The sequence below is a fragment of the Hemiscyllium ocellatum genome, chromosome X (genome assembly GCF_020745735.1).
Source record: "Hemiscyllium ocellatum isolate sHemOce1 chromosome X, sHemOce1.pat.X.cur, whole genome shotgun sequence".
NCBI classification, from domain to species: domain Eukaryota; kingdom Metazoa; phylum Chordata; class Chondrichthyes; order Orectolobiformes; family Hemiscylliidae; genus Hemiscyllium; species Hemiscyllium ocellatum.
Window position 1 is genome coordinate 5,107,054 of NC_083453.1, and position 13,703 is coordinate 5,120,756.

Sequence of the window (13,703 nt, forward strand, 5' to 3'; positions counted from 1 at the left end):
CTCACACACACTCACGCACGCTCCCTCCTTCACTCACACATACACACACACACCCGCGCATGCTCCCTCCCTCCTTCACTCACACACACACCCGCACACGCTCCCTCCCTCCTTCACTTACTCACTCACACACAAACACGCACGCTCCCTCCCTCCTTCACTCACACGCACACACACCCGCGCACACTCCCTCCCTCCTTCACACACACACCCGCGCACGCTCCCTCCCTCCTTCACACACACACCCGCGCACGCTCCCTCCCTCCTTCACACACACACCCGCGCACGCTCCCTCCCTCCTTCACACACACACCCGCGCACACTCCCTCCCTCCTTCACACATGCTCCCTCCCTCCTTCACACACACACACACCCGCGCACGCTCATTCCCTCCTTCACTCTCACACACCCGCACGGTCCCTCCCTCCTTCACTCTCACACACCCGCACGGTCCCTCCCTCCCTCACTCTCTCACACACACCCGCGCACGCTCCCTCCCTCCTTCACACACACACACCCGTGCACGGTCCCTCCCTCCCTCACTCTCTCACACACACCCACGCACGGTCCCTCCCTCCTTCATTCACTCACACACACACACACATACACACATACATACACCCGCGCACGCTCCCTCCCTCTCACTCTCACACACACACACACACACACACACACACACACACACACCCCCGCGCACGGTCCTCCCTCCTTCATTCACACACACACCCGCGCACAGTCCCTCCCTCCTTCTCACACACACACACACACACACACACCCGCGCACGTTCCCTCTCCCCACACGCGCTCCCGCCACACGCGTTCTCCCCCACCACGTGCTCCCTCCCCGCCCCACATGCGCTCCCTTCCCCCCTCCACACGCGTGCTCCCTTCCCCCCCACACGCGTGCTCCCTTCCCCCCCACACGCGTTCTCACCCCGCACGCACTCCCCCTCCCCCCCATGCGCTCCCTTGCCCCCACGCATGCTCCCTCCTGCCACACGCGTTCTCACCCCGCATGTGCTCCCTTCCCCCCCACGCGCTCTTCTCCCCCACGCGTCTCCTTCTCCCCCTCGCGCTCACTTCCCCCCTCCACGCGCTCCCTCCCCCCTCGCGCTCCCTCCCCCCCTCCACGCGCTCCCTTCCCCCCCCTCCACGCGCTCCCCTCCCTCGCGCTCCCTTCCTCCCCCTCCACGCGCTCCCCTCCCTCGCGCTCCCTTCCTCCCCCTCCACGCGCTCCCTTCCCCCCCTTCTACGCGCTCCCCTCCCTCGCGCTCCCTCCACACGCACCCTCCCCCCTCACGCCCCCTCCACGCGCTCCCACCCCCCTCGCGCTCCTTCCCCCCCTCCACGCGCTCCCTTCCCCCCCCTCCACGCGCTCCCTCCCCCCTCATGCTCCCTTCCCCCCATCCACGCGCTCCCTTCCCCCCCCTCCACGCGCTCCCCTCCCTCGCGCTCCCTTCCTCCCCCTCCACGCGCTCCCTTCCCCCCCCTCTACGCGCTCCCCTCCCTCGCGCTCCCTTCCTCCCCCTCCACGCGCTCCCCCCTCGCGCTCCCTCCACGCGCACCCTCCCCCCTCACGCCCCCTCCACGCGCTCCCACCCCCCTCGCGCTCCCTTCCCCCCCTCCACGCGCTCCCTTCCCCCCCTCCACGCGCTCCCTCCCCCCTCACGCTCCCTTCCCCCCATCCACGCGCTCTTCCCCCCATCCACGCGCTCCCTCCCCCCTCACGCTCCCTTCCCCGTCCCACCTGCTCCCTCCCCCCTACACGCGCTCCCTTCCCCCCTCACGTTCACGCACACCCGCACACACCCACACCTCGCGTGCACACCCACACGCTCCCTCACACCCGCACACACCCACATGCGTGCACACCCACATGTGCTCTCCCCCACATTTGCACACACCTACCCACACGCCTCACCCCCACTGTCTCCCCTACACCAACATGTCCTCCCTCTCCCCCATTCTTTCTCCTCCGCACACACACAGCCACACACACACAGCCACACACACACAGCCACACACACACAGCCACACACACACACACAGTAATATTTAAAACTTTAGGAAATCTAACAATGAACAGTGGAACCTCCTTTATATCAATGAACGGGTTGGTGGAAATTCCTGAACTTGCTCATTGTTTTGGAATAAAGACAAATTTGGGTGGATTAGATTAGATTCCCTACAGTGTGGAAACAGGCCCTTTGGCCCAACAAGTCCACACCGACCCTCCAAAACCCATTCCCCTACCTTTACCCCTTCACCTAACACTACGGGCAATTTAGCATGGCCAATTCACCTGACCCGCACATCTTTGGACTGTGGGAGGAAACCGGAGCACCCGGAGGAAACCCACGCAGACACGGGGAGAACGTGCAAACTCCACACAGTCAGTCGCCTGAGTCGGGAATTGAACCTGGGTCCCTGATGCTGTGAGGCAGCCGTGCTAACCACTGTGCCACCGTGCCACCCAGGAAGTGTCTGCTTCAGACAGGAACAGCAGTAACGTTTGAAAATACAGAGCAAAGATAATTACTGATTATATCCTCGGGCTCATCCCAATTTTCTCTGCCATCAAAGACATATTTAGGGAAAACTTGCTGGTGAGAACAGTCAAAGACTTTTTTTAAACCGACCCACGTTAAAACAGCTCTGCTGAATCTTAAAAATAGGGCATTTGGAAGTCTGGTGGAAAAGATGGACATTGGCAGCAAAAACGCACCAGCACATTTAATAAAAATTACCCTTCTCATCTCAAGTGCCACCCTCCCTCGGATTACGGGTGTTAACTCTTCAACAACAGAGGGGTGAGCTTACAAAGTTTATACAAAATTATCAGGGACATGGAGAAGGTAAATAGCCAATGACTTTTCCCTGGGTTGGGCGAGTCCAGAACTAGAGGGCATAGATATAGGGAAAAGGTTTAAAAAGGGAACTAAGGGGCAACTTTTTCACACAGAGGGTGGTGTGCATGTGGAATGAGCTGCCAGAGGAAGTGGTGGAGGCTGGTACAATTGCAACATTTAAAAGGCATCTGGATGGGTATATGAATAGGAAGGGTTTGGAGGGAGATGGGCCGGGTGCTGGCAAATGGGACTAGATTAATTTAGGATATCTGGTCGGCATGGACGGGCTGGACCGAAGGGTCTGTTTCCATGCTGTACATCTTGGTAATCCTACGACCCAGGCCCGACAGCCCTCTGTGGGAAAGAATTCCACAGACTCACTCCCCTCTGAGGAAAGAAATTCCTCCTCATCTCTGCCTGCAATGGGTGACCCCTTATTCTGGGATTGTACCCTCTGGTCCTAGACTCTCTCCCACAAGGGGAAACAACCTCTCCACATCCCCCCTGTCAGGTCCTCCAGGGAATCTTGGATGTTTCAATAAGGTCACCTCTCATTCTTCTAAACCCCAATGAGTCCAGGCCCAACCTCCTCAACCTCTCCTCATGGGACAGTCCCTCCATACCCGGGATCAGCCGAGTGTACCTGCTCTGGTCTGCCTCCAATGTCAGTCTGTCTTTCCTCAGGTAAGGGGACCCAAACCTGTTCACAGTATTCCAGCTGTGGTCTGACTGGTGTAGTTTTATATTCCAGGCCGCTTGAGGTCAAGGCCCACATTCCATTTGCTTTCCTCCATTTTAGGACAATCCTCTTATATCGAGGTCACCTGAGTGAACCATCCCTGTCCCACCCCCCGATACAAGTAGATCCCTCCTTAGAGATCAGAACAGAAGTGCTCACAATATTTATCAATCATAGTATGGATTATTCGAGCAGGGAGGTGAGGTGGGAGCTGTACAGGACTCTGGTCAGGTCCCAGCTGGAGGACTGTGTGCAGTTCTGGTCCCCACACTGTAGGGAGGATGGGATTGTACTGGAGGGGGAGCAGAGGAGGTTCACCAGGATGTTGCCTGGGATGGAACGGTTTAGCGAGGAAGGGAGAATGGATAAACTCAGGTTGTTTTCTGTGGAGCAAAGAAGGGAACTTGATAGCGGTTCCTCAGAATATGAGGAACAGACAAGGGTGGATAGGAAGCAACTGAATTGAAGCATCAATAACAAGGGGGCACCATTTTAAAGCGAAAACAAGGAGATTTAGAGGGGGGTTTGAGGAAACCTCCTTTCACCTAGAGGGTGGTCGGGGTCTGGAAGGCACTGCCTGGGAGGGTAACTGAGGGGGGAATCCTCACAAACTTTAAAAAGTACTTGGATGAGAACCTGAAGTGCCATAACAATGAAGGCTTTCAGGCCCAGTGGGGAAAACGGAATTGTCAGTAGTCATCTGTTTCTGCAGTATAAACTCGATGGGCCAAAGGGCCTCATCTGTACTGTATGATTTGATGATTTGGTGACAGAGGCAGCTCAACTTCAGTTGACTTCAGGTTCCCAGAGGGTAGAGTATGGCTGACCAGCGTTCTGTCTGAAATGGAGAAAGATGGCAGGGACTTGGAGAGAGGGGGATTGGAGGGGGACAATCAGTCAATTCCCAAGCTGGTCAGACCACTGTGCATGTTTATACAGGAAGGTACAGAGACATCCATTCCAGGAAACAAACACCACCAAATGTGTGTTACAGTTCATAGAATCCTTACAGTGTGGAAGCAGGCCATTCAGCCCACACTGACCTACCCCATAACCCCCCATTTCTCATGGCCAATCCACCCTAACCTGCACATCCCTGGGCACTATGGGACAATTTAGCATGGCCAATCCACCCTAACCTGCACATCCCTGGGCACTATGGGACAATTTAGCATGGCCAATCCCACCCTAACCTGCACATCCCTGGGGCACTATGGGACAATTTAGCACGGCCAATCCACCCTAACCTGCACATCCCTGGGGCACTATGGGACAATTTAGCACGGCCAATCCACCCTAACCTGTACATCCCTGGGCACTATGGGACAATTTAGCATGGCCAATCCACCCTAACCTGCACATCCCTGGGTACTATGGGACAATTTAGCATGGCCAATCCACCCTAACCTGCACATCCCTGGGCACTATGGGACAATTTAGCATGGCCAATCCACCCTAACCCCTTTGGACTGTGGGAGGAAACCGGAGCGCCCGGAGGCAACCCATGTAGTCACAGGGAGAATGTGCAAACTCCACACAGACAGTTGCCTGAGGCTGGAATCGAACCCGGGTCCCTGGCGCTGGGAGGCAGCAGGGCTCACCACTGAGCTTACCCTCCTTCCTCCCCGAATGTTACCTTAACACAAACAAAAATTCCAACCTGATTTCCCAAAGAAGCCGTGACAGAGACTCAATCCCAGAGCGATATCACCGTCATCACTCTGACTGACAGTGTCCCTCTCTCAGACTGCTGAGAACACGACTTTCACAATTTCGCCCCAGGTTTGATGGCGGGAACCCTTTCACAATTGTGACGGCCTCACCATGCACCATTCGAACAATTTCTGTGAACTTCCTGTTAATCTCTCCTGGTTGCAGCTCCACAGAGCAGAAACCAGCTCATTCTCCCTGCAATACTTCCTGAACGGACATCCAAATTCATCTGAGCTAACGGTGAACAAAACACATTGACCCTGCGCGCCCTCAACTTGCAGATTCATCTGTTGATGTTACCCGAGTCTCCGGGGCAGTTGGCTGAATTCATTAAAATGAATAGGTTAAGGTCACTATCCAAGTGAATTCCTGACAAAATTCCAAAGACAAAAAACACCTCGCAGGGCAGAAAGGAAAAGCCTGGCATGGCAGACCTCAGCTTGGCAGAATTGGACCCAGCCTGGCAGAGCTGCCCACCACCCAGACTGGCAGGGCAACCTCCTGGCTCGGTGAAGCTGCTACCCCCACGCCCAGCCGGGCATGGTGACCCCTCGGCTTGGTGAAGCTGGCCTCCCAAGCCTGGGATGACACCCCCTCCCCCGCCACCCCCAACTCCCCGTCCTGGCATGGCAACCCCACAGGTTGGCAGAGCGCCCCACCCCAGTGTGGAGCCCTCTTGGCTCAGCGTGGCAGTCGCCAGGCCTGACATGGCCTCAGCGTGGTCACCCAGTCTTGAGGCAGTACCAGAACAGAACAATCTCCCAGCCTGCTGACGCTCAAGGAGTGCCCTCCTGGCACTAGAGGGCAGAGTCTAGGTGCCAGCTTGCTATGGATGGGCAGACTGTGCTTCCAGATTTTTATTTCTGGTACATTTTGTTGCTCTATTTTCTATGATCGAACGGTGGCTCAGTGGTTAGCCCTGCTGCCTCACAGCGCCAGGGACCCAGGTTCGAGTCCAGCCTCGGGTGAGGGTCTGTGTGGAGTTTGCACCTTCGCCCCGTGTTTATGTGGGTTCCCTCCCACAGTCCAAAGATGCACAGGTTAGGGTGGATTGACCATGCTAAATTACCCCATAGTGCCCAGGGATGTGCAGGTTAGGGTGGATTGACCATGCTAAATTACCCCATAGTGCCCAGGGATGTGCAGGTTAGGGTGGATTGGCCATGCTAAATTGTCCCATAGTGTCCAGGGATGTGCAGGTTAGGGTGGATTGGCCATGCTAAATTGTCCCATAGTGCCCAGGGGTGTGCAGGTTAGGGTGGATTGGCCATGGGAAATTGTCCCATAGTGCCCAGGGATGTGCAGGTTAGGGTGGATTGGCCATGCTAAATTGTCCCATAGTGCCCAGGGATGTGCAGGTTAGGGTGGATTGACCATGGTAAATTACCCCATAGTGCCCAGGGATGTGCAGGTTAGGGTGGATTGGCCATGGTAAATTACCCCATAGTTCCCAGGGATGTGCAGGTTAGGGTGGATTGGCCATGGTAAATTACCCCATAGTGCCCAGGGATGTGCAGGTTAGGGTGGATTGGCCATGGTAAATTACCCCATAGTGCCCAGGGATGTGCAGGTTAGGGTGGATTGGCCATGGTAAATTACCCCATAGTGCCCAGGGATGTGCAGGTTAGGGTGGATTGGCCATGGTAAATTACCCCATAGTGCCCAGGGATGTGCAGGTTAGGGTGGATTGGCCATGGTAAATTACCCCATAGTGCCCAGGGATGTGCAGGTTAGGGTGGATTGGCCATGGTAAATTGTCCCATAGTGCCCAGGGGTGTGCAGGTTAGGGTGGATTGGCCATGGTAAATTACCCCATAGTGCCCAGGGATGTGCAGGTTAGGGTGGATTGGCCATGGTAAATTACCCCATAGTGCCCAGGGATGTGCAGGTTAGGGTGGATTGGCCATGGTAAATTGTCCCATAGTGCCCAGGGGTGTGCAGGTTAGGGTGGATTGGCCATGCTAAATTGTCCCATAGTGCCCAGGGATGTGCAGGTTAGGGTGGATTGGCCGTGCTAAATTGTCCCATAGTGTCCAGGGATGTGCAGGTTAGGGTGGATTGGCCGTGCTAAATTGTCCCATAGTGCCCAGGGATGTGCAGGTTAGGGTGGATTGGCCATGCTAAGTTGTCCCATAGTGCCCAGGGAGGTGTAGGTTAGGTTCGTTAGTCAGGGCTAAATATAGGGTAGGGGAATGAGGCTGGGTGGGTTACTCTTTGGAGGGTTGGTGTGGACTTGCTGGGCCGAGGGGCCTGTTTCCATTCTCGGATTCTATATCTCAGTACCTTCCGACCTAAGATGGCACTGAGTGGTGATGTGTAAACGTTTCACTGTATTCATTTGAGTACATATGACAGTAAAAATACAGCCTAAAGAATCCAAATCCCAAAAATAATACCATATTGTACATGCTTTATCACAATACATAAATGCAAACCTTTTGCTTTTCCCTTGTTCCATTATATATGGAGTTTGCAGTACAGCACTGTTTTTAATCCCCGTTATGGTTGTACTTTGAGAATGGAGAGACTTACCTGGCAATACTCTCTTTCTTTTTGTAAGATATATGAGCATATTGCTCTCCCGATGACCATAATTCATATCCAGGTGAGTTGTATGGACTACTCTGCCCTTTGTACTTAATATCCACAGTATTCACAGGGTGGCGAAAGATGCAATACAATACAATAATGAGAAGTCCCAGGAGGAGCAGGGAGCAGAAAATCCTTTTGGCGAACTGCATCCTGCAAACGCAAAGCAGAAAAAGGTGAAGTGACCTCATTTCCTTCCAAAAGCACTGTGACAAACCATCCCAAACTTGCATTTTTGGTCACATCTTTTCTGGAGAAACGCATTTCACAGAGCCACAAGAACGCAACAATTCGGAGCGGGAGGACATCATTCAATGGATTATGGGAGTGGGTAAAGATCTGACAAATGGAGAACAACATGGGAAATTGCGAATTTGCCTGTGTGGGAAGCATACAAAAGAATTTATTGTCTCCCCACCCCCTCAAACAATGAGGGGTTGCAGTGCTCTGAGATGCGCAGAGAGACGAGGGTGTCCCAGTGCGTGGATCACAGAAAGTTAGTCTGCAGGTACAGCATGGAATAGATTGTGATGGTTTCTTGCGAGGGGAATTGAATACAAGAGTCGGGAGGTTATGTTTCAGTTATACAGGGCAGTAGCAGGACCACATCTACTTATAGGAGGACGTTAACGCAGTGGAAGCAGTTTCGAGAAGGTTTCTCAGACTAATCCCTGGAATGAGCAGATTCCCTTCGGAGGAAAGGCTGGACAGGCTAGGCCTGTATCCTCTGGAGTTTAGTAGAGTCAGAGGTGGCTGAATTGAACCGTATAAGATCCTGAGGGAATGTGACCGGGTGGGTGTGGAAAAGGATGTTTCCCCTGTGGGAGACTCCAGAACGAGGGGTCAGAGGGGTCAGAGCGCCCATTTAAAACGGAGATGGGGGGGAAACATTTCTGTCTCAGAGGGCCGCGGGTCTTTGGAATTCCCTTCCTCAAAAAGCAGTGGATACAGAACCTTTCAATCTTTTTGTGGCAGAGGGAGAGAGATTCTCGATTCCTAAAAGATTATCCGGACAGGGGGGAGGGGGGATATAGAGGGATGGAAGGGTGAGGTTAAAATCAGATCAGTCACAGTTTGTGGAGTGGGGAAGCAGGCCCGAAGGCCCAAGCAGCCGATATGTACTGCTGGTTTATACAATGCTGGCTGAAGTAACTTCACAAGAGGTTACCCTTTATTCCTGTCCTTACGTGTAATCACTTACCTTCAAATGCCTGCACGCCTTTAAATTTGGCTGTCGCCCTTTAAAGGGCTGGTTCTATTTTATCCTCGCCATGCCTGGGGATAGCTGTTGTAATGCTGAGCATGATTCAGACTTATCTCCTGCTCCAAACTATGTACACAGACTAATGTTCAAGCTAATGAGAGATTGCACAAAGTCCAATTTGAGGCAGACAAGAGAATTAGTTATTCCCCTCTCCATTATCAACCATTAAATATAGATCTCTGACGTGTTTTGGCTTGTCATCTTCAAATTGTTCATCCAGTTCTTAGTTGAGTAACTTGAATATCACAGCAGCGACTGCTACATTTTTCCAAAAGAAATGGCATATTTTTGAAAAGGATTCCTTTCGAGATGTGATACGTCAGATGTACAGCAAAGACAGACCACTGGCCTGGTTCTCTCCTGGCTTATTAATCCAGTCCTTTCTGTCTCATGCATTTCGAATGTAGGACAGTACAGGCCCTTCAGCCCTTGATGCTGTGCCAACTTTTTATCCTACTCTAACAATCAAACTAACCTACATTTTACTATCATCCACATGCCTATGCAAGAGTCACTTCAATATCCCTCACATATCTGATGTATTACCACCACTGGCAGTGCTTTTGACACACCCACACTCTCTCTGTAAAGAACCTACCTCTGACATCGCCCCTAAACCTTCCTCTCATCACCTTCAAGTTATACCCCCCTCGTGACAGACATTTCCACCCTGGGGAAAAAGCCTCTGGCCATCCACTCTATCTATGCCTCTCATTACCTGACACACCTCTCTCAAGTCACCTCTCATTCTTCTTCGTTCCAGTGAGAAAAGCCTTCGTTCCCTCAACTTTCTTGCTAAGAGCTGCCCTCCAGTCCAGGCAGCAGCTCCTCTGTACCCTCTCTAAAGCTTCCACATCCTTCCTATAACAAGGTGACCAGAACTGAACACTATATTCCAAGTGTGGTCTAACCAGGGCTTTATAGAGCTGCAGCATAACCTCACGGCTCTTAAACTCAATCCCCTGCTAATGAAAGCCAACACACCACACGCCTTCTTAACAACCCTGTCAACTGAGGTGGCCACTTTAATCTCCTTAACACAGTTACATAATAAACCTCAACCACGGCCTGTGGCAGCAATCTTCACAGTCCCTCTGCTCTCTGGATTTTCCCCGAATCCCCAGTTTTCACAGTTGAGAGCTCGAACTTTCAAAGACAAAAGAGCAAGCTTTCGGGATAAGTCTTTCAGTGTGCGAGCTTCTATCTGAAAGTGGAATATCTAAACATTCACAATAATGTCCAAGATGAATAGGATGAAGGTGCCTGCAGCTGAAGGGGCTTCAGTTCAGTGCTCATGAGCTGGAGGTGGAGGGGCAGACATTGTAATGGGGGAGGGGGGGGTTGACCAATTGAACCAATCGCATTCAACACTCAGAACATAGAACACCACACACCTACCACTTGCTGCCTTTGAGTTCAACAACCCTCATCTCAATTTAGAATCAATCCTGGCAAGAGCCCCCAGTCTGTGACGGACCAGGCCAGACACCCTCAAAATATTTCGAGGAGGTAGCCCAGACCCTACCTTTCTCTTATCGCAGACAGCCATAGAATATAATCCCGACAGTGTGGAAACAGGCCCTTCGGCCCAACAAGTCCACACTAACTCTCCGAAGAGTATCCCACCCAAACCCACTCCATTACCCTATTACTCTACATTTACCCCTGACCAATCCACCCTAACCTGCACATCCCTGGGCACTATGGGACAATTTAGCATGGCCAATCCACCCTAACCTGCACATCCCTGGGCACTATGGGACAACTTAGCACGGCCAACCCACCCTAACCTGCACATCCCTGGGCACTATGGGACAATTTAGCACGGCCAATCCACCCTAACCTGCACATCCCTGGGCACTATGGGACAATTTAGCATGGCCGATCCACCCTAACCTGCCCATCCCTGGGCACTATGGGACAATTTAGCACGGCCGATCCACCCTAACCTGCCCATCCCTGGACACTATGGGACAATTTAGCATGGCCAATCCACCCTAACCTGCCCATCCCTGGACACTATGGGACAATTTAGCATGGCCAATCCACCCTAACCTGCACATCCCTGGGCACTATGGGACAATTTAGCATGGTCAATCCACCCTAACCTGCCCATCCCTGGACACTATGGGACAATTTAGCATGGCCAATCCACCCTAACCTGCACATCCCTGGGCACTATGGGACAATTTAGCATGGTCAATCCACCCTAACCTGCCCATCCCTGGACACTATGGGACAATTTAGCATGGCCAATCCACCCTAACCTGCACATCCCTGGGCACTATGGGACAATTTAGCATGGTCAATCCACCCTAACCTGCACATCCCTGGGCACTATGGGACAATTTAGCATGGCCAATCCATACTAACCTGCACATCTTTGGACTGTGGGAGGAAACTGGAGCATATGGAGGAAACCCCACACAGACAGTCGCCTGAGGGTGAAATTGATTCTCGGCCCCTCAGCCATTCCGGCCTCTCAACAAAACCAAGGACAAAATAACCTTGTTAAAGTAACAGCATGGTCACAGAGAGCTGTACCGTCGTGAGTGTCTACACATGAACAAGTCTGGGACCAGTGCCCCAGTAAGCTGGAGAAGATTTTAACAAAATAGTTTTGGCAATAGATTGAATCTGGGAAGATACAGCAAACTAAAGAGGAGAGTCCAATTTAAAAAGCAAGGCACAAATCTGAGAAATAATAAACAGACCATGACGTGAAAGGATAACATATGACTCCAAGAGCAAATCAACAGATAAGGAGAGAGATTAACAAAAATAAGAAAAGGATAAATCTAAAGGTTTTGTAGCCAAATGCATATAGCATTCTAAATAAATCCAATCAATCCATACCTGTTCACCATTATAGAGACTCAAATTATACAGCACAGAAACAGACCCTTCGGTCCAACCCGTCCACGCCAACCAGATATCCCAACCCAATCTAGTCCCACCTTCCAGCACCCGGCCCATATCCCTCCAAACCCTTCCTACTCATATACCCATCCAAATGCCTTTTAAATGTTGCAATTGTACCAGCCTCCACCACTTCCTCTGGCAGCTCATTCCATGTAAGTAGTAACCTGTCGCTTGGATAAAGAATCCCACAGACTCTCCCACCCTCTGGGGGAAGACATTTCCCCCCATGTCAGTCTAAAATGGCCTCCCCTGTATCCATAAAGTGTGCCCCCTGGTTCTGGACTGCCCCACCACTGGGAACATCCTTCCTGTGTTGACCCTGTCTGGTATGGTTAGAATTTTATAGGTTTCTATTAACTCTCTTTTCTATCTCAACTCCAGTGAATATAATCCTAACCGATTCAGTCTGTCTTTATACGTCGGTCCTGCTATCCCAGGAATCAGTCTGAGATTCGCTGTACTCCCTCCATCACCAGAACACCCTTCCTCAGATAAGGAGACCCACACTGCACGCACATCCATCTCGATTTATCCAGATTAGAGTGGACAACAGCGGTGTTTTCATTCCCCCTTCAGTCTTTTATGGGATGGGGGCATCACTGGCAAGGTGCCCACTTCATGCCCTTGAATCGAGCAGCTCACTAGACTATTTCAGAGGGTGGTTAAGGAAGGATCCCATTGCTGTGGATCTGGAGTCACATGTCAATCAGACCAGGTGAGAACAGACTTCCTTTGTTCTTCTATGGGCCAACAGTAACACATTTTCTTGGCCTGCCATTTTTAATCGAAGGTTTCAATCCTTTGCCTTTCAGTACCAGTCTGCATTGGCATGCCATGCTGCAATCACCACTTGTTCTGAAAGCTCCTAACCCCAGTGTTTGCTAAAACGTTACAACTGCATTTATGCACAAGTGACACGTCATCACTTCAAAAGAGTCAGATTCCCCACAGTGTGGAAACAGGCCATTCGGCCCAACAAGTCCACACCACCCCTCCGAAGAGTATCCTACCAAGACCCAATCCCCTACCCTATCACTCCACATTTCACCCTGACTAATGCGCCTAACTTACACATCCCTGGACACTATGGGACAATTTAGCATGGCCAATCCACCCTAACCTGCACATCCCTGGGCACTATGGGACAATTTAGCATGGCCAATCCACCCTAACCTGCACATCCCTGGGCAATATGGGGTAATTTAGCATGGCCAATCTATCCTAACCTGCACATCTTTGGACTGTGGGAGGAAACTGGAGCACCCGGAGGAAACCCACGCAGACACGGGGAGAATATGCAAACTTCCCACAGACAGGTGCCCAGGGCTGGAATCGAACCCAGGTCCCTGGTGCAGTGAGGCAGCAGTGCTAACCACAGAGTCACTATGTAGTCAAGGGCTTTGGAATCTTTGAAGATTGCAAACAAAACGTGGCAGATGTGCTGTTTTTGATCCATCCTTAGGAGCTGGTGAAGACAGAATACTTTTGAAGGCAAAACAAAAATGCTCACAAACCTGTCAGCCCAGTGACAAAACTCAAAAGAATGTCGCCAAGTCATCAACCCATTCTCAGGCGTTGAACGTCAAACACATTTCGTCGCTTGGAAGAACTCAACCGAGGTACAGGC

The 13,703-nt window shown here is 51.9% G+C and overlaps 1 protein-coding gene across 2 annotated transcripts in view; it reads right to left on the reverse strand.

The window, feature by feature from the left end:
• LOC132805703 (beta-1,4 N-acetylgalactosaminyltransferase 1-like) overlaps window positions 1–13,703 on the reverse strand; it is a 187,528-nt gene that overhangs the window by 159,814 nt on the left and 14,011 nt on the right. Inside the window, exons 1-2 of one of the 2 annotated variants that reach the window (XM_060820894.1) lie at window positions 9,092–9,160; window positions 7,834–8,043 (exon numbers count right to left, since the gene is read on the reverse strand). In XM_060820894.1, the coding sequence (XP_060676877.1) occupies window positions 7,834–8,042 (209 nt within the window). In that variant the 5' untranslated portion in view covers window position 8,043; window positions 9,092–9,160. Of the gene's footprint in view, window positions 1–7,833; window positions 8,044–9,091; window positions 9,161–13,703 lie in introns of those variants that run through there. The other variant, XM_060820895.1, reaches the window with a different exon arrangement.